The sequence below is a fragment of the Pundamilia nyererei genome, unplaced genomic scaffold, assembly GCF_000239375.1.
Source record: "Pundamilia nyererei isolate P.nyererei 1_Seehausen unplaced genomic scaffold, PunNye1.0 scaffold00010, whole genome shotgun sequence".
Lineage (NCBI taxonomy): Eukaryota > Metazoa > Chordata > Actinopteri > Cichliformes > Cichlidae > Pundamilia > Pundamilia nyererei.
In genome coordinates, this window is record NW_005187411.1 from 4,949,026 (window position 1) to 4,974,436 (window position 25,411).

The 25,411-nt window shown below is 41.2% G+C and overlaps 1 protein-coding gene across 6 annotated transcripts in view; it reads right to left on the reverse strand.

Moving 5' to 3' along the window:
• kidins220a (kinase D-interacting substrate 220a) overlaps positions 1–25,411 on the reverse strand; it is a 46,191-nt gene that overhangs the window by 14,715 nt on the left and 6,065 nt on the right. For all 6 annotated transcript variants that reach the window (XM_005723915.1, XM_005723918.1, XM_005723917.1 and 3 more), the window contains exons 5-23: positions 24,358–24,456; positions 23,912–24,010; positions 23,598–23,696; positions 22,629–22,826; positions 22,424–22,522; positions 22,018–22,116; positions 20,303–20,401; positions 20,025–20,202; positions 19,750–19,914; positions 19,457–19,636; positions 18,231–18,396; positions 17,880–18,031; positions 17,040–17,140; positions 16,715–16,900; positions 16,389–16,529; positions 15,273–15,510; positions 13,810–13,901; positions 11,301–11,445; positions 10,696–10,858 (exon numbers count right to left, since the gene is read on the reverse strand). In XM_005723915.1, coding sequence (XP_005723972.1) covers positions 10,696–10,858; positions 11,301–11,445; positions 13,810–13,901; positions 15,273–15,510; positions 16,389–16,529; positions 16,715–16,900; positions 17,040–17,140; positions 17,880–18,031; positions 18,231–18,396; positions 19,457–19,636; positions 19,750–19,914; positions 20,025–20,202; positions 20,303–20,401; positions 22,018–22,116; positions 22,424–22,522; positions 22,629–22,826; positions 23,598–23,696; positions 23,912–24,010; positions 24,358–24,456 — 2,699 coding nt within the window. The remainder of the gene's footprint in view (positions 1–10,695; positions 10,859–11,300; positions 11,446–13,809; positions 13,902–15,272; positions 15,511–16,388; positions 16,530–16,714; positions 16,901–17,039; positions 17,141–17,879; positions 18,032–18,230; positions 18,397–19,456; positions 19,637–19,749; positions 19,915–20,024; positions 20,203–20,302; positions 20,402–22,017; positions 22,117–22,423; positions 22,523–22,628; positions 22,827–23,597; positions 23,697–23,911; positions 24,011–24,357; positions 24,457–25,411) is intronic.

Genomic DNA, 25,411 nt, shown 5'->3' on the forward strand with positions numbered 1-25,411 from the left:
ACCGGTTCGAGCACCGTTTAAGCACCGGCACCGTTCAAAAGTACCGGTTTGGTACTGGTATCAGATAAAACCTAAATGATACCCATCCTTAGTGAGGAGACAAAAAAGGCTGTGAGTAGAGAGGACAGAGCAGCACAGCTGGCTCCAGTGGACAAAGCCCTCTCAGTGTTTCTTCCATTAGAACCTTTAATAAGACCCAAAAAGTTGAGGAAGCTCATTGTTGGCACACAGACGAACCCTCTGCTGTGACCTAGCAAATGAGTGTGATTCTGAAGGCACAGCTGTTACCTGAGTGTACATGCACGTAAGCACCACCACTGATGGTGTCAGCCTGAGTGCTGATTCAAATAACACTGACGAGAACAATTATGTAATATCCACTGCAGACACCTGGGCAGTCAGGATGGGAAAATTCAAAGGCACAGATGAAGGGTGGAGTATGTGTTTAAGCGCATGCGCGAGTGTCTGTGTGTGTGTGTGTGTGTGTGTGTGTACTGTATGTGTGTGGGGGTGTTTGGTTCCTTTTCTCATGAACTGTATTAACCCATACACAGACTGAGAGAATCTTGTGCTTTTCCCCATTTCCAGCTGGCTTAGTGCTGTTTATTTGTGGGTCTGAAGACACAGACCAACAGGAGCCAGTGAGTCACACACACACAAACATGCACGCACACAGAGCACTTCCTTTTGCTATACAAAGAACATCCTCCACAGACTTTCTAACGAATCTTATATCTTTTTATAGGACCATCTAAAATAACTCTGTAATGTGTAAACAGGAAAAAAAATTAGAAAGGGCTCCAATTATGAAAGTATAACTGAGACTTATTATGCTTAGATGTACACACAGACAGAAATTTTGGTCTACTACAGACTGTTTATATTCATAGATTTATTATAGCCCGAGGAGTCATATGTTAGATGACAAGTTACTAAGAATTATAACTGAAAATAACTCAATAACTCGTTTATCTTGTCATATTTTCAGACACATTTGCTTTTGTTAAAACTGAGACAAGTTTCACAAACAAATAAAAAACCCTTAATTTATACTGGACAACAATGGCAACCAAGAAACTGGCTACAATGTGCATAATTCACTGAGTTGTGTGTTTGCTCTTGGTAATGCACAATGTGCAAGCATACAGGAGCACAGACAGATGTCTCTTCTAAATACAACTGGATTTGCTAAGAGCAAGTCAAGTACATCCATCATGCCCAGACAAACTGTGAGAGAATAAGAAGACGACTAAGTTCCCAACTACCTATTCAGACAAGAAAGGAAAGACCGACACTGAGTGGAAATCCTGCTTCAAGGAGGACCAAAATGTGAAAAACAAAACAAATCAACAAATAGTGGAAAAGGAACCCCCCCCCCCACAAAATAAGCATAAACTGTATATAAAAGATGGATATAGCTACTGTGACCCATTGCCATATTGGGTTTCTGAAAAAGAACATGACAAACAGCTGATTTAGACTGGTAAAGCCTACAACGTAACCTACTTAAGCAGCCGACGGCATTGCCAGCATTCATGCGTCTGCATGCTGTATTATGTGTTAATCATCCTGTGGTTGTGTATAATATGCACTGGGACACAACCCAGGAAATTACAGTGGTGTGAAAAAGTGTTTGGAAGACTTGCTGTGGTAAATGAAATCATGAATTCTGCTTTCTACCAAAACATCCTGAAGGAGAATACCCTGCCATCTGTTTGTGACCTCAAGCTCAAGTGCACTTGGGTTCTACAGAAAATGGAGATTTTGGCGTAGCCTTCGCTTGAATCCGATTGAGATGCTGTGGCATGACCTTAAAAAGGCAGTTTAGCTCGTTCACCTTCATTTAGAAAATGCAAGTATAACAAACATACAAAAAAAATGGGAAACACTTTTCACACTACTGTAAATCTGGTGCAAGCTACGACTGAAACAAATGAAAAGCTAAGACTTTTTCCTTTCTCTATACATCCATTGAGATCCATTCTGACAGTTTCAGCAATCTCCCTCCAGGAATTTGCTGACATGTGCGAGTCCCTATATTGAGGCTATGATTATTACACCTTATATAATAATATATTACCATAAATGATATTTCAGTACTAATGGACTGAGAGCTAACAACTTGACTGCAGGAGTCTGGGTAACACGCTGACATGCATGTACCCATTAAATGATAAAAACACTTTTAAAATGAGATACGACCACTTAAAATGCCAATATCTAGAATTCCTATCGTTTGAGATGTTGGCTGCAAATCACTATGGACTAATTAGTCATTCTTATCAGAAACCAGTTGCTTAATGAGAAGTTGGATGTTTTGTTTGCAGTGTCCAAGAAGCCACTACACTACTTTCAAGCAGATGAAGAAAAAATTTTCAGCAGCCATTTTTGTAGCACAATAGGCCCATTGACAGGACCGGGCTTATAGTTGCAGTCATGCAGGCGCACAGGTCCAACCTCTTGCTGTGTGGCGTGGCTACTGGGAGCTTTCTGGGCTTATCCAAATGCTAATAGGTCCCAAAGCTGACTGGGGCATAGCCTTTCTTCTCCTCTCAACTCCCACACACTGCAGCTGATGGGAAGTAGCAGAATTCATCTCGCTCGCTCTCTCTTCAGTACTCTCGCTGGGCACAGAAAGTATGAATGTGCCACTTGACTTTGCTTTATAGCTGCCCACTGTGCTTATGGGTGACATTCGCACACACGCCACAAAGAGGTGGTCTCTCTGCCAAACATTTCCATAAAGGGGCCCAAAGACAGAGAGATGCCTCAGAACAGACAACCGCCTGTGCGCATTGTGTTTGAGAAGCTCAAGAGTTTCGATGTCAGACACTGTGCGACCAGTACAACAATGTGTGGGTGAAGAAGTTAACCAGGCCCGGGTCCGGCACATTCCTCTCCTGGTCAGAGTCATGTCAGAGCTGCTGGCAGTGTCTACCCAGCATGTGGATGAAAACAGCGAGGCCCTCTCTGGAAAAACAGTGGACAGGCGAGTTGGCGCGTGGATTCGCAGCATCAAGGCTGAGGGAGGTTATTGTTACAATGGAAGCTGCCAAGACCTCCACCACCCAAAGGCAGAGGGGGAGAGCAAAAATATGTTTTCACTTTAGATGACGCCATGTTCTTTGTCTCCTTAAAAATCCAGACGCATTTCCTTGATTTAAATCAAATGCTTCAAGTACTGTGGACACCCCTGTCTCTGCTTTCCTCTCAGTCTCTAACCTTCCCTTTTCCTTGCTTCCTTGCCTTGGCAGTGCCAACTGACAACTTGCGGCAGCGTCTGCTTTCCATATACATTTGTGGCAAAGTTAAGTCCAGTAATTGAAACTCTCTTGTACTAAGCTGGACCTGTGCATCCCAAAGCAAACCACAGAGACAAGCAGGCTAATGGGAAACACACCATGCTGATAAAAACCAAGCAGTTTCGGAGCAAGCGGCCTCTCAGTGAAACGGGCTCAGGGCTCAGTGGTTCCGTGAAATGTTGATTAAACTCATGTGTAGCGCCGAAATGGAGCCTCCTTGTTCCAGACCCCAAAAACCTTAACTGAACCCTCCACTCAGAGCAACTAGGGCCTCATTCTTGACAAATATTAAAACAGTAAACCTCAACTTAGTGATTTACGCACAAGAAGAGAGTTTGGAGCATCCTTGGGTCATTACACAGTTTGTTCATTGTGACAGTAATTGCACCATGAAGCTCATATCAGCACATGTGGTTGTTTGATAGCTGTAATGGCCAGTTGATAGGCCATATGATGCTCGGTTAAGTGGGGTGGACTGCTAAAGTGAAGACAAATGGGCAGCTGTAGATTATGCAGCTGGAATAAAAATGAATCCATACAGTGAAAAATTAATGTGACAAACAAACTTGGGAGTCTCAGACTGGACGAGCAATCCTGTTCAACGTCACTGAAAGGGATACATGTGTCAATAATAAGAAGAGAAATTGGAATGAGAAAAAGAAAAATCAATGAGAATGTGAGAGAAAGAAAAGGAAATTACTGTGGTAAAACAAAAGCTTCTCCAGTTCAATTTGCATCCAAGTTAGAGGCAAGGATGTAAAGCCTCGCGTGATTATTAAGGACTTTAAAAAAAAAAAGCAGACTGTTTGAGCAACTACTACAGAGGCTGACAACAAGATCACAGAAAGTCAATGATAATGTAGAAAAAAAAGCACCTGTGAAACCTTTCAGAGGCTAAATCCTCAATATGTTTCTCTGGGCTTCTTTGCAATTTCCGTGTGGTTTCTGCACACATATTCTAACAAGCCCTAACCTCCATTGACCTTTGAAGGGCCAGGATGTTAATGTCAGTTAAGAGCCGGATGTGTGTGTGTGTGCGTATCAAGATTGCCCGTGGCTCCCGCAGTGGCTGAGTGGTGAATCTCACTGTCCCCTTAAAGGTCAGCGCCGACCCTCTTGTAACCCTGTGCTGCTATTTATAATCAGCCCCCACCTTCTAGCAGTTCCAGCACAAAGACACGGGAAAGCACGAGAGATCAGTGATAATGCTCAACACTGCAGAAATACCAAAGTATCAGGCGGCTGTCAACTTCTCAGCCCTCTGCTCTTTTTCTTCCATCTAAGTGTCACATTTAAATGTTAACCCAACCTTGTGGTCTGATGGATGGGCTCTAAGACCGGAGCAGAGGTCAGCCAGAGGTGTAGCAGTGGGGCTTTTACTGCATTTAAAAATGATTATTTGTGCTTTGTACAAAAAGAGAACAGAGCAGCTCTCTTGTTTCTGACCAATTAGACTAATCCTTCAACCTCGGCTTGCAGGCACAAATGAAAAAGGCTTTAAGGATTTTCTAGCAAAGAATGCTGCACAACGTTCTTTCCGTCCTCACATGGTAGCCTCCCTGCACAAATACACACAAGAGCAGTCAAAAACTCCTCTTCCACATACATACACACACACACACACACACCTCCTCCTGTGTCACCTGTACACACTGGCCAGAGCTGTCTTTTTTTTCCTTTTACATTTTAAGTAGCTCAGTAGGGGTTGGGTGGTGTTGGAGCTGGCTGAGGCTGATTCATGCCTTAGTCACCGCCAGCAAACACCTGAGGGATGCAAGAACGACAGAGCAGGCCAAATCGACCCACACGCATACGTGCACTCAAGTGGAATCAGCAGAGGACCGGTTTCACTAATATAAACAGCCACGTGGGACCCAGGGGACATGTGCATGAATTTCTGTGTGTGTGTCCACCACCTGGACTATCTCACTTGGAGCAGCAGCATCACCTGAGGCTTCAAATACACCCGAGACGCTAGCACACCAATGGCAAACGCTTCATGCAGTAATCCTGCTGGTATCTGGTCTGATCCTCTGTAGTATTCACAAGCTTTGGTTCCGTTACCTTATTTTACCTCCAGAGACAGAACTCTTTCTTCTTGCTCTCTCTTTCTTACCTCCCCCACCCCCCAATTGTTCCTGTTTTTCCATCTTTATCTCACACCAACCCTAGTTTCGTTTTTGTCTCCGTCTGTCTTTATCTTCCCTTCAGTCAGGTGGTCTGTCAGCACACTAGTGTGTAGACTCAGTGGCGGTGTCCTATCAGCGATGGAGCCAGAACTCTATTGAGACACAGGTGACTTCACATTAGCCTTTACAAATTCACACACGTTTGGAGGCCTCTTGGCAAATGGCAGCGCAGTGAACGATCGAATTACCAGTTTTACTCTGTATTTCACTGAAATACCTCCTGGGTACAGGGACAATGGGCTCTCTCAGAGGACAGAGAGAGGGAAGAAAACCATTTTGTGCATTTGTCGTGCAGCTAGATTATAGAATGTGTTGCAAATGCGACAGAACTCCATATGAATGGGCTGTATGGTGAAGAATAAAGACTGTTTTTTCTTCATTTGAGGGCAGGAAAAGTTCAGAAGTGTTCATTATAACAAAAGAACAGGGTCTCGCCATTTTTTGAGTCCAGATTTTTAAGAGCTTATTAAAAGAACTCCGCATAAAGGGAATCACCAGCGTGAGCTTTGGAATGGCGCTTTTATCCCTGCACATAATTGCAACCAAATTACAATAATTGTGCCAATTAAAGTAATCCCGAATGAAGAGAGTGTCATCTTAATGTTTCAGTACTTGGGATAAGAGTCTCCCTAATTAAGAGTGAATTGGTGGGCTGCATATTCATTCAGACTGTGATTAGTGGAAAAAAAAAGTTTTTAAGTGTCCATCGAGTGGCTGGCTGTACATCACTGAAAGGGTGATTGTTTAGCGTTTGAACGCTGGGTCAAGCCAACAAATCGGAGGTGAAAAGAAGATGAAAGGATGAGAGAAACGGTTCGTTATTCACAAGCCGTGACCTGGTGATTAAAAGCACAGAGGGCACAGAAAGTGGGAATTTTTTTTTTGCTCACAATACTACAAAACATAGTGTCACTGTGTTTCTAAATACAAATTCACCTGACAACAATTTCTCTGCTGTGTTCTGCTTCCTGCACTGTGTGAATGTGTGTGAGTACGCATGTTTGTTGAACACAGCCTGCATCTCAGGGTCTGATTAATTACACCGATCCTCAGAGGAGTTGGGGGTGACATATGTTCTTGCACTGGTGTGAGAGCTAGCTAGTGTGTGTGAATTTTTGTGAGTTTTCTATCAACTGCATGCATAAGATTTGTATGTGATTTCATGTGTGCACCTGTGTAAATTGCAAAAACTTGTAGTGGCAAATGAGTTTCAGTTGAAACATGCACGGATGACAACACCTGAGTGTGTGTGTGAGAGAGTGTCTATAAGTCCATGGCATGCAATAGTTTGTGTGTATATATATGAGTGGGTGTGTAATGAACAGAAGATTCAGGTGCAACGCCAGAAACACACTCCTGAGTGCAGCAGGGGCATCCTGGCACACACAGGGTACCAGATGTCAGAGCAGCGCAGGAACCTGCTCAGTGGACCAGTGACACTTTTTTCTTTTTCTTTTTCTAGAGCTGAAAACTGAATCTGGGCGTCCAGGAATAAACTCTCTTAGGACCCGACTGAACCCGCCCTCACAGACGATTAGATCCAAGTATGTTAACCCTACATCCAAAATTACTTCACTGTGAAACAAATTATCAAAAAACAAGTACAAGTCATTTGAAAGTCCCTGAAGATCCTGCAGTTAGCATATTTAAATCACATCCAAACCCGAAGATATTCAGTGTTTCAAAAACCAAAGAAAGCAGGAACTCCTTTGGTTCTGGTTCTAGCTACTTGAATGCCTGGAAGCAATATTTAATTTTTTCCACTAAAAAATAGCAACTTATCACATATTTTTGCCAACTGACTCATCCACTCACTATTTACACTCCTCGTGTCTTCATTGCTTGTCCTTTCTCGTTCTTCTTTGGGTTTTTCTCTTTGCTAATACCTACCTTCCGTCAGCCATACTGCTACACTATAAAGCAAATTATTTGCTAACTTTGCTGGTTTGGTTTTTATTTCGTCATTTAGACATTTCATTTTTTTGCTGATTATTGACTAATTCTGCATAATTAATTGCTGAACACCATGTCCTTAATGCCTATCCACTGCTTTTAATCTTCAACTAATGACAAAGAACAGAAAAAAGGACACAACTGTAGTTAAGTTTAGAAAATATATTCTGATCACTTATTTTAATTTTTTTTTTGCTTTTTATTCACAAATACAAACCCCCATGGAGACTAGTACCAACCGTTCACAACAATAATAACAGATGTGTATTCAACATCCTAAAACTACTTGTTCAGACATTTAAATTCACTCTACAAATGAATTTCCATTAAATGGCAAAATGTAATATAATGATGCTGAAAAAGCTCAAGGAAATAAATATACAGCAATAACCGCAAAGCAGGAGAGGGCCAGGGTAGCTATAATCATCAGGTTTCTAATGGCAGCTAAGAAACAACTCCTGCGAAGAGACAATAACGAAGAGGAAGTAATGATGTAACCGAAAATGATAGTCATAATGCTGCAGGCTCCAGATCCAATTTACTAATGGAAAGAAAAAACTCAAAAGAAAGATTTGGGTTTGTTAATTTGACAACTACAAATTGAAGACTTGCAGATGCTGGTCTAAAGCATCTGATTTTTTGTTTTCTTCTCAGGTTCTGTCAGTGTACTGGACACACCACAATGCTGCCTCACTTGTTTTTTGCAATTTCCCCTGTGAAAGTAGTGACACAAACATTTTACCTATGCTTCGAGTAAAAGCTTGACTGCTTTGGACCAGTATCTCCTTCAGACAGTGCCGTCTTTGTTCCTCACACACCTCTTTCCCTCAGCTACCGTGCATGAGCCTGGGCGGCCCTCAGTCTTAGCATTAACGATAGAAATCGCTGAAGTTATTAACCGATTACGCATTCTCCATCAGATTAAGACGGCTGTACTAGCCTGTTCCTGCAACGGGAATCAGAAGTGAGCTTTTCTCTGCACGCCACGTCCTAAAATGACAGTTCACAGCCCTTCGTTGATGCTTGTCAATGCAAAGCAAGTTAGTGAAAAACATTTAGCTGTTTCGAAATCCTGTCTGTTTGTGTGAGATAGGAGAGAAGGTGGGTAAGCATTTCTGTTTATTATTTCTTAAGAGTTCAGCTCACCCCCTTCACTGAAAGGCCTGTGTGTATTCCATAATAATTTACAGTGTGAGAGTTAATTTAGTTTTAATGTATGGGGCATGCAATCTGAACCGAGACCAACTAATGGTGGTTAGCCCCATTTAAAGCACGTTTGTACTTATGAAGATGGAAACAGAAAAAAATATTTAATTGCAACCACAGCTGCACTGTTTTCAGTCTTATGGTTAACAATAAGTTTATTTTTGATGCTGTGGTATACTTAGCTGTAGACACTTTTACAAAGAGAGGGCAGAGAAGAGGAAGAGCTGCTGCCTTGTGACTGAGATGCAGGGCGACAGTTGACCTATAAGGGGCTGACTCACCCCCCACGTTCACTTCACCACTAATATATTCACTTAGTAACGCTCAGGGGATGTGCAGTTTTGCTGTGTAAAAAAGGCTGTGCATGACAACTCGCACACATGTTTGCAAAATAAAACGCAACAAAGAATAGATGAGATCTGAACCACATGAGCAAAAGGATGCTAAGTATAAAAAAAGGAAATTATCAAACTGGTCAAAGTGAAGCTGTGAAACGAGACGTGGGTGGATGTGTGTATTTTTTAACGCTCTGAAAAGAAAAGCAAATAAAAGAAGCTATCCACTTCTCAAACAGGCAGGCAATCCTCGAGACCCCGAGGTTCTTAGAGGTCAGTCAAGTGCCCATCCGTCGTTAAAGGGAATGAGACAGAATAACTCATCCAGAACAAAAAAAAGGGCCTAAAGAGCCTCAGATCATATGAAAGAGGAAGAAAAGAGCAGAGACAGAAAAAGACAGACAGACAGAGGCCTGAGTCTTATCAGCGGAAGATTGGTGTAGGAGATAAGGCCTCTAGGCAAGGCGTTGTGTTTAGCCTGTTCGAGGCTTCCTGTCATCATCATTAAGCCAGCTTCTTCGACGGCCACTGCGGAACAGAGCAGCCATTTGGAAAGACACTCAGCGAGGAGGAAGATAAAGAAAGACAGGGCCGTTGGTCAAAAGCAAGATGATGGCTATATTAGGTCTAATGAGTAGTCTAAGTACAACCCCATGCTGCGGTAAGGAGACTTGAATCCAGGCCTTTTGTTAGAAGTAGAAACATCAGTTTTTATGGCTCTCTTATTTTCCACAATAATTACAGCAAAAGTAAGAACGTTTCTTTTAGGGTCTCCAGTGAATGCGAGTAGAGTAAACATACACAGGAGGAAATGTAGTGATATTTTTTCCCATAAAATGCAGAGAGAAACGAGACATTTAAAAATCTGCATTCTGTAGTGCCATATGGAAAAAGGTAATAACTTTTGTCCTTTAAAAAACCATAGAGCAAAAATCCAGTCTAATGAGGTAGTGGTTTGTGTTTGGAGATGGGGGATGGAGAGTTGTCGGCTGAATCTAGCTGGCTGAATAGCTGACAATAACCGTCTGTGACACTTCCCTGCCGCAGGAGTCGTGGGCGCTAGTGTATTGTGACAGAGTGCAACCTTTAAAGGCCAGCGATTGATGCACAACAGCGCCCAAACCCAGCGACTCAGCCTCTATCGGTCTCCTCCTCTCGTCTGCGGTGAGCACGCCTAAAAGCATTCATGACCTCACAGTATACACACACAGGGACAAGACTTTACTGCTCCTCTTGTAGACTTTAAAGAATTAGTGTCCCTTTGTGAATCTCGAATCCGGGCAATAACTCAGTCATCATTCGCCTTGAACATTATGGTCAATTACAAAATCTGTCTGACAGTTGCCAATTAGTGTGGCACAGCCTTTGGCACTACATGTGTACAGATTATCTAGCCTGCATGGAAAACAAAATCCTCTACTGCCACCTGCTGGTTAGGGTTACTTAAACACAGAGCAATAAAAGCAAATTCTTAGCTGACATCTCAGGATCTTTATTCCGGCTTGAAGATGTGGAATTTTACTCATCCAAATACATCCATCACCTAATTTTCACTTAGATAATTTAGTTGATGATCAGTCTGCTAGTGCTGCCCTCAAGTTAGAAAGAGAATGAATAAAAGGCAATAAAACAACCCGGGAAAGAAAGGCAAGAAAGTCAATAAATCAGATCAGTAACTAATCAAAAGATGATGTTTCTGTGTGTGTATACCTCTCATAGATGGTCTTGAGAGTAACCTGATCAGACATCCCATCAGCCTCTTCCAAGTACAGGATGATCCATGATGTCCTGTAAGGCCACTCTTCTGTCAGGTTTATCCATGACGCCAGTCGATCCCAGTTGAAGATGATGTGATTGGCGCGTAACAGACGACCTGCCAACAACGAATCAGAGGATTAGGGGCCACAGAAGTCACTTCCAATCTGCTTAATAACAAACATTTTCTTTTGGCTGCATCATTGACTTGTATAACATATAATGGTTTTGCTCACAAGCACTAATCAGCTATAGGGGCTTGTTGTGCCAACTTGCTTAAAAACAAACTGTCAGTGGTAGTGCCAACTGTTTTTAATCTTCTACTCTGTTCTATTACTGTACCCCTTGTGTAATTTATTATAATATATTTATAACCTCTAAATCCTAAGTCTGCCAAGCCTTTGTGGTTAAATTAAAATGACTGTTTAAGCTTACAAGCAAAATGTACTCTTCATTAAAACAGAACTCTTGAAGCGCGGATGTTGATGTAAAAAAAAAAAAAGGCTTTATTACTGTAATAATATGTACAGTTCTCAAGCAGATCATGGTTAATTCCTCACCTGTAATAGAAACAATGTTGAGCAGCCTCCTCATGGTCTGTGGGCTGATGTCACAGAACCAGTCCTCGGTCACCAGCAGCTTGGTCAGGTCGAAGGACATCTGTCTGGTGAGGGTCCTCTGCATCTGGCGCCGTCGGTATGTGTCCTTAGCAGACAAACACTCGTTAGCATGAGGCTGGAGATGGTACATGCTGCATTTTACTTCAGAATAAGTTACATAATGGATCGCCAAAAAACACTTTACACCAGGGACGTCCAACTCATTTTATATCGTGGGCCACACTTTGATCTTAAGTGGACAGAACCGGTGAAACTACATAATAAATGCATAAAATTACAGGAAAGGTTCTTCTAAGGTTCTATATTTATAAAAAGTCTTCATAAATACAGTTAAAAGTTTAAAATCTGTGCCCACATTCACATTTTCTAAAGCTGTTTAATGAGCCAGATTGGAGTCTTTGCCGGACCGACTTTGGCCCACGTGCCTTATATTTGACACCACTGGTTCACAGTATATAATAAAGGGACCAGGAAAACAGGAAGTGTATTCTAGCCACACATGGAAAAGAAATACAGCAAAGGAACCATAGAGAGCCATAAATTTTTCCTGTTTAATGTTAGACTTCTAAACTGAAACAGCAGCAGTTATTGTGGACCCTGACTGATGTTTGTGAGAACGCACCCTTACTGTCCCGCTATGTGCATCATGAGACCAGAGGAGAGGTTTCATGGTCACCATGTGATCTAAGACCATTTTAAGAACCTTTGCTTCATTAGACTACGACTACATCTAGATGGGATCATTTCTATATTATTCCACATACCCCATATTTGAGAGAGAGATTTTATTTTAAAGTATCAGCAGCACCACAATAATTTTTAACAGCAAACACTACCTTACTCTCAACATAATCCAGTTAAGGTTTATACCGATAAGCCCTGTAAAAGAGATGTACATGGGTTTCTTTCCTTCCATATAACCAATCTCTTAATGGCCATGACATACACAGCACTAAATCTCTGTGACTGCACAGAAGAAATCAAAGAGCCGCTGTCCAACACTGAAAAGTCATGACACACAGGCAAGCTATTGACACAGATCTACCGGAGAACATCTGTGATGATTTCAGACAGCTGCAATGGTCATGAGCCAAGACAAGCCTTTTGGTTGACTTTGAAGTTGTAACACCAGTCTCATGACCTCTTTCTCAGAGAGATGAAACATATGGCCACCGCTCAGTCTGAACCAAAAAGGTCTATCATAGAGACACCTCTTTGGGGCTAGCTTTTTGGTATTTATTAACTTTTGCTCTAGCTTCACAGCGTCAATGGTTTATTTTGATGATTCCTTGAAGTGCTAAGAAATACTAAGCAGCAATTAGTTTCAATCCAATAAATGTCAAAATACTACAGAGATATTTACAGCATCACACTTAATTCAAGAAGTCACAGAATTTCAGTGTGGAGAGAGCTCATAGTCAATTTGCCCTCCTGCCCCCTCATTTTAATCTCCACTTCTAGAAATAGGGCCCTCCTGCCAAGTGCTAGCTAGCGGCATATAAAAAGAGAATGCTGCCCTGTATTAAAGGGGCCAACATCAATAATGGAGGATGCTGGGTAAACCCAAGGTACAACCAAATGTCAAACAAACAAACAAACAAGAAAGGAAAGTGGGAAGGAAAGGGGGGATTGGGGGGAAGGTCTCATAGGAGGGTGGAAGGCATCAGCGACAGCAGCAGAGTCACTTAGCCTCCTGCCAGCAGACCTGGTGCCAGTGTTTTGTCACAGGGACCCACTGCTGCTAGGCCTTGTCATTAGGCTGTGGCAACGCAGCAGGAAGGATAAACAGCCATTACATCAATTACACCAGGAACCTTGGCCGCACACCGAGCACCTCTCTCTTTTTGTCTCTGTGTGTCTCCTTCTGTCCTCTGGCCTCTGCACCACCTGCCAACACCACGCCTGTACTGAACCCCTCCTCCTCCCTCCTTCAGGGAGGAGGCTGAAGAGAGATAGCAGTGAAGGTTTCTCAGCCAGAATATCTCACACGAAGCCAATGTTTTCTGGTCAAAGAGCAGTGAACTGGCAGCTTTTTCATTTTGTTTGATTAATATGTAGAAATCAAACGTGAATATTAAGTACTTTCCTAAACAGCGTGGGTTTTGGGGAAATTATTGAAACAAAAAAAAAAAACCTGCCTGCTTTCATATTGTGTCCAAAGCTTCTTCAATGTGCTATTGCAGCCTTTTTGATTTGGGTATTACAGGCTGGTGCAAGCAGTGAACACTCCCTGCTTAAAGTAGAATTTGGACTAATGACACTTTGGAGTTTTTTTATTTGATTTTTCTTTTTATTAACAATCTGTTTTGAACTACCACGGCTCTTCCTCGTCTTCTTAACTTACAAACCTAAAGTTAGGAAATCAACCACTGATGTGTGTTTGTAAATCCCACCAAAATATTACATGTAATACTTTTTTTTTTACAAACTTGACTTGAATAGCTGTTACCCTGCGGTTTAAGGCGTTCTTGCTGCCAAGTTTGGCCTGGTCTTGAGCCAGGCTGCTTTGAGACATCTTCTTGTCCGTGTCTTCATGCCATCCTAGAGAAAGGGATGAAGAGGAAGAGTCAAAGTGTCAACAGAGACGATCAGGCATCACCAAGTATTAGATGTAAAACAGTTTATGAAACTATGAGTTTATAAAATGCCTCAAAGCTCTGTGTAAACCTACTTGTATATATTAAAGTGACCATATTATGCCCAGTTACAAGTTTATAACTTTAATTTGTGGGTCAACTAGAAGGGTGGGTCATGGTTTTCCTTTTACTATACAGGACCACTTTTTATTATCTCACTGAAACGTATCATTTCAGCTGCTGCCTATTTAAGACCCCACTTACAAAAATTCCAATCTACTCTAGATGGGTCAGCTTGCCTGGAGCGTTGGCTAATTAGCGTAGTTCTATGAGGAGGAGCTGCCTTCTTAGAGCTAAATGGTAAATGCCCTGCATTTGTATAGCGCTTTACTAGTCCCTAAGGACCCCAAAGCGCTTTACACATCCAGTCATCCACCCATCACACACACATTCACACACTGGTGATGGCAGCTACATTGTAGCCACAGCCACCCTGGGGCGCACTGACAGAGGCGAGGCTGCCGGACACTGGCGCCACCGGGCCCTCTGACCACCACCAGCTAATGGCTAACAAAATCCTGGGGTGTAGCCAAGAATATGATCCAGAACAAAAAAAGTCTTGCAGAAGTTGCTACCTTACATAAAGCATAACCTTGGTGCAGAGATGATCATGAGCAAACAACCCATTAAAGACATTTGCGAATCTAGATTGCTTTCTTTAAAATAACAGGATCAAGAACAGTGCCCGTCGGTATATTTTTCTACAAATGTACTATGAGGGAATTGCTAACAAAAAAGCATTCACATCTACAAAAGCTTACAAATTTTGATGCCTCAGTGTGACAATTCCAATATACTATTGCTCTGGCTTATGAAATTAGCCCCACAATGTGCTAACATTGTTATGGGGACACTGCCAAAAGTAATCAATTGGTTATTGGGTTCCTCACATGGGGGAAGTGCACATTGTTTTTGCTCTTGCAACCAGTAACAGAAGACTTAGTGTGTTTGCACTTGGTGAGACATTTTAGAGTTAGCATGAGTGGCTTCAACAATTAAGTAAAAATGGTGTGTCAAACTAGCTGCTGAGTGGAAATGTTTGTTTTATTGTGACATAGATGTGGGGGAAGTAACACTTGACCTACAAATGAGGTGCTTTAAACTGTTCAGTAGCAGCACTCTATTGTGGGAGAGATTAACTCCCTTTGTAGAAAACTTTGGGTGTAACTTTGCAGACTTTTTCACACACAAAAAGCTATATAACACACTAAAAGACGACAGTAAAGAAAAAAATAAAAGCACTTTAAAAGGAAGACGTGTAGCCTTTGTCGTGTACCTTCACCAGACAGTGGCTCCCCGTTGGTGGGTGCTGCCATGCTCATCTTTTTAGCTGTGTTAAATCCTCTGCTGTTGAGGAACACGGGCAAGTGGACAATGTTTCTCATGTAGTCGTGTCCATTGATGTTTGAGTCTCTTAGCACACTGTTGAGGTTTTGGTTGATAGCTTTGATGATAATATGGGGGTCACTGGCAAAAATGGAGATAAAAGGGCCTTTAGAAAAGAGGACCCTTACCTGGAAAGAAAAAGAAACACCATAAGAAAGTTTTTCAGTATCTTTCAGTTGCATTAAATATATGTTTACAATCTAATCACTCCATGACGCGACACCTCGAGGTAGTCAGTCAGCTGTAGTACTTAAACATAATGACTCCTGTGAGAGCTGACTGTCCACAGCACATGGTGCTGGGGAATTCCACTCGACTAACTAAGAGACATTGTCCAAGTGTCACAGGACATCAATTTGTGCTAGATGCAGTGCTGGTTTGTTAACCCGTAGCCAACAACCCTAAGGCTCGCCTGCAGGACGATGAACCTCCTGTCCAAAAGCAGCTGTCAGCAGAATCAAGTGAAAATGTTTTCACATGATGTCTGCATCTTTAATGCACATGATCTGTTAGCAAAAGTACACAGACTGAGAGAAAAAAAATTACATTTAGTTAATTGACAAATGTGTTGTTTGAGTCTCTCTCAAAAGAAAAAGGTTATGGAGTGACTGGGACATGCTTGCAGAGATGAGAAGATTGCATTAGCACACAGGAGGCTGCCGTCTTCCCTGGGATTACTTCACCAAATAATAACATTTGGCTAAAGGAAATTATATTAGAGCAGCTGGGAAAAAGAATCTAAACTTGGAGGCAAGCTGAGGCAGCTGGGAACACCAAGGTGGCTGCAGTGCAACAGAGATGTGTGGTCTCTGTGTGCACAGGTGAAAGACCCACTTTGTGTTTAAACCACATGGCAGATGCTCTAAAACACTCTGGCTCATAGTAATACATTTTCTTGAGCGGCAGATGTCAAAAAAATCTAATTATTCCATTATCTTGTTTTCAGTCAAGAGGAAGCTGCTCTAATTGTTAATCTGCCTGTACTGACGCACATGAAAACACGCACCGTGTCCAGCATCTGCAGCACTTTGTCCTGCTCGCAAGCATCTAGCCCATCAATGATAACCGCCATGCGTGTCTGGTTCTGGGTAAAGCCATCGATAGTTTTGGCCATTTTTGACATCAGCTCCACTTCATGTTTCAGAACCTGTGAGACATAAAAAAACCCAAAACAAATCAAAGCCAATTCATTTTCTATGAACTAAAGGAAATCAATTGAATTAGAAAGCACAACTTCATAATTTCATAAGCAAACTGAATGCCCCACTGTCATGGCAACAGGATGTCAGAGGATTTCCATTTTCTCTTGATTATGTACAATTACTAAATTACCTTCATAAACCCTTCACTCTTGAGTCTATGCAAGTTGTTGGCAGCACTGTGCAGGCGTTTCCTCTGGGAGTTGAGGACAGAGTCAGCCACCTGCCACCAGGTCTTACAGTTGAGCAGCAGGGCCAGGCCAACCATGCTAGCCATCGCAATCAGCACTGCATTTACTGTCAGATTCCTAGGGTCCACCTGAGGAACCAAAAGATAAAAAGTAGGACTGAAACTCTGACACATACTGGGTAGGCTCTCTTCTTGTAAGGCTATTTCAGACCAGCATAAACAAAATACACCTACACAGTATTTTTTTCAGAGAACTAAAAAAACCTACCTTAAAAATAGACAACAGTGCCACACCAGTGATCAAGCACCCTAGCGTCAATGCAAAGAGTACAAATGAGGGAACACAACATGTTTTCTTCCATTTTTGACCTAAGGGGTTCACAGAAAGGAGACAGTAATATTACACAGATGCACAGAGGGCACAACAAACCTTCACATGCTAAAAATACATCAAGAAGGATATAAAGACTTTTTAAGTTGAATAAAACAATGAATTAAAAAAATTCCTGCTACATCAGCAGCTACCGGTGTTTATACTGGGCTTACTGGGAGTTCCGGTCCTGAATCTACTCTGCAGCCTGCTCCTTCTTTCTATTCATTTACTTTCAGCATTAACTTGCAAGTTTGTTTTGTTTATCATTTGTTGTTTGCTGTTGAAGCAGGTTAAAACCACTCCTGCATGACCAAACCAAATGTAGCTAGCTAAGAGGGAGACAGATGTCGGGAGATTGTTTGCACAGCTTTCTTAAAAGGTCTATTTACACAGGTATCGCTTGGTCTCTCGAGCGCTTTCTTTCATTTGTATTTCCGTCATATTTTTTGCCCACAATGACTCACCATCACAATTTGTGCAGTGGTTCACCAAGAAAAGTCCACAATGCTTATAAGACTCCCACAGAATTCCCATCATTATAATTTTACATAAGTTCTGATTAATAAAAATACATAATTTATATTATTTATCCTTTGCTGAACTGCAGCACGTTTAAAAAAAAACAGCATTTAGTTATATAGTGTATTATTTGTAAATGTAATATTCTTTATTGTCTCAGTAAACGTTTTCTTTACGAGTCCTGACACGACTCGTAAAAAAAGCCAGTAACATCACCTTGGATCTCATCACTCTTGAAAACCCTAAACAGCCGGGTGGCTAAGAAGCCAAACTCCCTCTCGCAGGCATCTGACAGCGTTGCAATCATTTCAGCCATTGACGTCTCTCCTCCAACACTAGACAGGCGATTATAATCAGTAAACAAGAACCTGCATAAAGAGGGAGAGAATGCAGATCAGTATTTAGTTTAATATCATCAGTACAGCAGACATATACAGAGTTAGTCGATTGTGCTAACAAATGCATTGCATTTTACAACTTACAACAAGAAAATTGTGAAGGTGTATTTTATGTGTTGACTACAATAAATCGAGTGGATGTAGTTCTGTGTCTGTCCATCATTGTCACCTGACAGGAAGGGCGCGGGTGGTCTGCTCAGGGAGTTCACGAGGGTTGACAAACATCAGTTTGAGCAGCAGCTCCAGGTAACCGACATGACGAGCGAGCCGGGTGCTGATGACCCATGCCCAGTTCCAGCTTTCCCTCTCACGCCGGCTTCCGAAGTACACCAATACTAAATGCAAAGACATATCACAGTCAACAAAGAAAAAAATAACATTGTCCACCTTACTCCATTTAACCAATATCTGTGATTACTTTATCTTCTTAAACCTCAAAAGGTTTGGCTTCTGAAATTCAGTAAGATTTTTACCAGGACCAAGCCTCGGTGACAAAAAAAAAATGTGACAGGCAAAATTTTTCAAATGCTGTCAAGTATGGTGTAACCAGGATGATGATGGAGTAGGATTGGTTGTGCTTCTTGTTAAGGTTTTACGAATTTAAGACACATTAAAGCATTCACCAAGCATGCAAAAAAGCCCTGCTTCAAGACCAGGAGGAGACTTAAAACTCTGGGAGGGTCACAAACAGCATGCAGGATAAAAATCTACTAAATCAAATACATGCTGTGGCGCCCCCTTGTGAATATGAAAACAGCCGAAAGACGTTTCTTCACGCTTTAGTAAATTATGATTCAAACAAAGGCTGATCTGTAAGCACTGAGCTGGATCTTTAAAGCATCCATTTTTCTCTTTATTTTGTTCTTAATTGTTATTTTTCACTCATTGTTCCTATTTTTTTTTTTTTTTTTTGCTTTAGTCAATATTTCTATACTGTCTGCAGTGGTTGCTTGACTATGTTTCTACTAGTAATTGTCTCTGTATTAGGATAATAGAAGACCCCAAAAGCCTAACCAGGGACAAGATCTGCAAATTAAGTTTGGCTAGAAGTCCTAGCGTAGCAATGTTTACACGTAATGTCCACTAAAAGGAATTAAAATTTAATAGTAGCTAAGCTGGTAATTTTTTTAAAAGGGGTTCATTACAACACTGTCACTGACTCATTATTAAAAGGCTTTGATTTACAGTTTAGATTAAATGTTTTTGCACAGCATAAAAACACGCCACACTGAAACAGGGGTCAAAATATTTTCCAGTTAAAGAATTCTGCTTGACATTCTCTTTGGACAGCAGGCTGACCTTTTATTCTCAACTCACTGCAGAGTGATTCAAAACAAAGCAGAGTTTTCCCACAATCATTCAGTACCCAGTATTCAAGCCGGTCTGTCTCCTCACCGAAAAAGATGTAGAGCAGGGCGAGGAGGCTGAGCGAGACCGCGATCGCCAGTTTGGGATTAACAGTAAAGCCCAGAACGACGGCCAATGAGCCGCAGAGCAGCAGGGTGAGGAAGACTACCAGCCATGAGAACTGGAACAATGGCTCTATCTGCTGGCCTGCAAATGTCTTCATCTCATCTGTTGAACAAGAGAAGAACGAAGAGGCGAAAACAAAAAAGACATTTAAAAAACAATATACAGTACTTTCCACATCTCAGTACCACTTTATTCTCATCCAGGAGAATACATACCCTCCAGCTTCTTAAGAAGGAAAGACTTGCCACTGCCCCACTGAGCATATAGGCCAACGCAGATAGGCGGCTGCATCGTGGGCTCACTAAGGATGTCTGCTAAAGCGCTGCTATACAGGTCATAACCCAACATGTCTCCATCAGACTCAGTGGGGGACAGGTGCTCTGAGAGAAAGTTAGGAGGAAAAAATATTCAGAGAAAATAAACAGCTTCTTTTCTCAAATTCTGAACTTAAATTCTCCTTTTTTAGTTTGCAATGTGAAATGTGTCGTACTCGCTCCAAATATCTGCGTCAGGATGCTTTTCTGGTGGGTGCAATCGATGTTGTACGGTGTTTCTCCAGCTTTGTTGGGACGGTACAACAGGCGGCCATCTTTCGGGTTCCTCAGCAGCAGCTCGGCCAACTTTCGGCTACGCCCTCGAATGGCGATGTGGAGAGGCGTGTCTCCTTTCTGAGAGGAGAAAACACAGAGCTCAGTTAATGACTGTTCACTCCAAGCTGAGAACTGAATCTAAAAACAGAAGCAAGACCAAGCGTGCTTTAAACAGTACCTTGTCCACTGCAGACACCTTGGCTCCTTTATCCAGTAACAGTTCCACGATCTCTATGCTCCTCATTTTCGTTGCTTTGATAAGCGGCGTCTCTCCCTCCTAAAACCCAAACAAACACAATCACTCAATTAACTTTACAATGATTTCCCTTCAGAACTTCAGAACCACATCACCTTCGTATGCAGCAGACTATTTATTACATTACACACTGTTAAATTTCACAGCTTGGCTAAATCAATACGGGACTAATAATGTACAAAGCACAAAATAATCTATGCCTGAGGTTATTTGTTATCAGAGAGATGCAGCATGAACTCAGAGCAAAGGTCAGGCCACATATAAAAAGATTGAGGGGTAAAGTTGTGAAATAAAGTATTATACAGTCTTGAGAAACCCCTCATTTCTTAATATTTGCTTGGAAAGTCTGAAATAGGTGTAGCGATTTCTCGAGTCATGTCCAAACATATATGGATACAGAGTATATAAAGTATAGAAGAGTTTGCGTAATTCTAACAAGCATAAAATATTTGGTGTGACCACCATTATTCTTCAAAACAGCCTGAACTCTCTTGTGTAAGCTTACTTTTAATTTCTTTAGGTAGTATTCAGCTGTAGCTCTCCAGGCGTCTTAAAGGTCATTTAAAGCTCTTCTTTGGATGTTGGCTGCCTTGTTATTTTGTTCTCTGTTAAGATGATCCCACACTGCTTTAACAATGTTGAGGTTCGGGCTCTGGGCAGGCCAAATGCATTTCTCTGTTCCTTGCTGGATTTGTTCCCATTTGTTAGGAGATTACTTTACTGTTCACCTCATGCTCCACTTGTTCAGTTTCTTTGTTTATTTATTTACTTATTTTTATTTTGCACACCTGAGATATGCTAAGTTTTTCAGCTCTCTGGAATCACCTACAATTTTATGTTTGTGTAAACTGTGTTATTATTGAGATTTTATACAGATAAAACTAAAATAAAAAACAGAACAAGTATTTTGTTTTTTGCAGTAGGCTTATTGTAAGAAAATGCCTGAAGATACAATTTAAAATTGGGGCTTTGCTAAACTGCCTCATGTGTAGACATAACACTGTGTAGACAATGTGTTATGTGTAGACACAACACCGGTTCATCCTTGACTTAGGTGTCTTTTTTTGACCGGTTTCTTGAATGACTCATAGATCAGTGGCTTAAACAAAAACAATGCCTCTGAAAATGCTGTGGTACAATGACTGGACTGAAAATGAGTGAGAAAGCAGCCAGTGTACAAAGACAGACTCTGAAAAACCTTTAGAAAGCCTGGAAAACATTTTTAAAAATGAAAGAATTCCTCTGGAAGCAAAATATAACGGTGACTTTTGCACAGTATTGTATAAATCTAAGGTTTATTTTTATTTATTGTTATCCTCACCATTTGTTTAGTGAAATCCAGTTATAAAAGTGTTGCTATTTAGAAAACGCTCTGTAAAAGTGAAGGTTACAGCCTTCCAGATAATAATTTGTCCTCTCTGAACTTTATGTGGAAACATATTTGCTGTTGTTGTCTCTGAATAATGGCCAAAATAAAAAAGAACAATGAATCAACACCACACATTTAAAAATAAATAAATAAATACAATTATATATAAATACCAATACCATGTTTTAAAATGTGATTTTCTGGAGGTTTTAAATTGCAACATAATCAAGAAATCAAATTAAAGAAGTTCAAAGGTCAAGAAAGATACCTTGGTGGCGCTCTCGGTGTCGGGGTTGCACTGCAGAATGTCTCTCACCATGGTAGCATTACCTTTCTCCACTGCCCAGTAGAGGGCAGTCTTTCCATCCTGATGAAAAATAAAAGCTTTTTTTTGTACTAACAACAACAAATTGCATTAACAAAATCCCAAATAAAATAAAAAATATATGGTTTAATATGCATAGCTGGGAATGCAGCATATTATGCTGTACTGTGCATATTTTTATGCACATTAAGGTAGGTCTATGCAACAACAACAAGAAATATCTGTAATTCTAACCCATGGGGAAAAGTTCACTTTACTGAGAAACAACAGGGATAAGTAAACAGTACTGATCAGTAGAGTGACATTTTACACCGAGCACATGAGAGGGCAGAAGGAGAGGAGCTTCTACCTGGCCCCTGGCGTCAATATCAGCATATTTGTTCAACAGAGCTCGCACTATCTCCACATGACCTCCTCTAACTGCTCCTATCAGCATTGTTTCCCCACTCTGCAAGAGAGAAACCAGAGAAAACCAAACAGAGAAAAGTGAGTTGTATTTTATTTCCATTGTATTTCATATCAGCCACTGCTGCTGCTACTGTCAAACATCTCACCCTGTCTGGAACATTGACGTAGGTTCCGGCGTCAAGCAGGTCCTGCACAATTTCTGTGTGTCCCTCCTTGGCAGCGATGGTAAGGGCTGTGTTGTGGTCTTTGTCTGTCTTGTTAACGTTTGGGTTCCTCTTCAGCAGCTCTTTGACGACCTCTGTGTAGCCGCCTTTCACGGCTACGATCAGAGCCGTCATTGAGTTCTGTGAAGCCAAGGAAAGAGGCATATTTAGACATCATTCGAACCCCTTTTTGCTATTCATTCCTATTATCAAACAAAAAATGTGCAGTTATCGGTAAAGATCATCCTTTCCCGCATGCCTGTTTATTTCAGGAGCTTTAAGAGACAATACAACCTTCTGTCAATGAACAATCTAGCTTAAAGAGCCTAATAACTCGGGTTTTGCAAAATCCACAGTCTCTTAGTCACTGCCTTTTAAACTGCTCTGTAACATTAGCTATGACAGTTCCTTCCGATTACTGATGTAGCACGTAAAAAAAGCGCATCATTCACTTTGTGTTAGCATACATGCAACATGACTTGAAGCAGCACAGATGCACTACATTGCAGAAATCATTGGGGGGGGGGGTGTTAAGATTGTGTTTTGTTCATGTGGAAATAAAATAAAGTAAATAATGTTGCTACTCAAACATTCCAGACACAAAATAATTAAGAACACTATTTTTATTAATAATAAAAGTGACTTTGCCGAAACCTTTAGTGGCATCATCACAACTAATGCCAAATGAAGTTCTTGAGTACTTACATCTGTGTGGAGTAGTCCTTGAAATAAATGACAGCACTGTCTTGTTTATAGTTATGTGAACTACAGCTGAGGTGCTGCCTAATGTACAGCTTGACTCAGAATCAAAATAATTTACACAGAAAGGAAAACACTCCCTTTGACACAGTGTGCCCATTTTTATATGAAACGATTAGCATCACTGCTGAATGCTACTGACAGTCTACTTACTGCTCCTTCCTGGTCTACATCAGCTCCATTGGCCAAGAGGTGCATCACACAGTCATAGTGGCCCTTCCGGGCTGCCCAGATCAAAGGAGTGGTGCCATACTACAAACAAAAAATGACAGAGTGCAAGAGATGATTCAATCAACAACCTAGAGATTGATTAATCATGAAGGAAGGGCAACGAATAAGAGGCCCAGGACAGAGGAAAGGCACTTGGGGAATAAGAATGTTCTTTTAGACCGAGTCCTAACCACAAAGCACATCTTATGTGGGATTTAAAGCAAGTAAATAATGAGCATCTGTCAGTATGTAGTTACCTTGTCTGAGCAATTGACCTTGGCTCCGTGCTCCAGCAGGAGACGGACAATCTCTGCGTGGCCTCGACCTGCCGCCCAGATAATGGGGTAGACGCTGTACTGTTGGGGCAGAGGACAGCCGTGTAGTCATGCTGACAGTAACTAATGATCAGTGTTAAGCCCGCGGTCATACAAATGCTTCAAGCTGTAAAAGCAGATGATGGGGAGAGGCAAAGCACTGCGGTGCTTACCCCTTTTTTTTAATCTTTAATTCTCAAATTTACTGACTTTTACCACTTATTTAAAATGAGACATTTCTCTCTATTTCCCTGCATTTACACAGAGTTTAAAATCATAACAAACAAATCAAATAATGTCTTTATTCAGATTATCAGATCACAGATGCCCAAAGATTTCAGAAGACACAGATAACATACAAATAACAATGCTGTGTTGAGTTTTTATACCTGTCCAGTGATGTTAGGGTTGGATCCTTTTTCCAAAAGCAGCTGGGCCACATCTGTACGACCTTTATAGGCTGCCCACATGAGAGCAGTCCAGCCTCCCTAAGTAGAAAACACAGATAATCTAGTTCAGCTAGTGAGGAGTTTAAGTGTACACGATCAGAAAACAGCAACACACATGTAATATTCAGTTTATTTTATTATAATAAAGAGGAAGACAAACAACAGTACTGACCTTACAGGCTAGTACAGATCTAGACAGATTTTGTGGTTGGAAAATGTGCTATTTAAAGATGACGTGACCCAGTAAGTGAAGTATCACACAGTGTCGTTTATTATAATCCCACTGTGATGACTGACTGTGATCTCTCCTACGCAGCTTAGACACACCATGAACGCCAATGAGTCAGCCCACCTCCTGACTCATTGCCATGGAGTTGCAGAGGCCAAGGATTTATAATGTACATGTCTGGTACATAATACGAAAGCAAATGTATCCTTTGATACACGGTGATACATAAAGACTGTTAGTTTTCACTATCCTTACTGTGTTTTTTAACATTTCTCCCAGGATTTCAGCCCAGTTAGGAACAACATGTAGATCATATTTCCTAAGCATTGCTTTTAATCTTATTAATACAGAAAAAAGCTTCTATAGTTTGGTTACTGTCGAGTCTTTGCCTCTGACGAAGTAACTAAATCATATCACTGCCCCATGCAAAGACAACCAGAGCCCAGTAAATGGGATTACTACTAGAAAGGAGCCATCAGACAGAAAGTAATTTAATTTTAGGTCGATTTCCAAGCTAATGCATTACTCTGTTCAACCAGCACTGGAACTGTCACATCAAACAGAAAGCATTAATAAATATAAAAGGAATATATACCATTTCAGTAAATTCATAAGACTGATTTGAGGTCTTTTTCTTTTGTGTTGTTAAGCTAGCTAGCCTTTTTTTTTTATATTATCGTAAATTAAATCATTTTGGTTGTGCTTGGAGCTTGTTCCAGCTCAGCAATATACCCCAAATACATTTTAGGATGCATTTAAGATTTT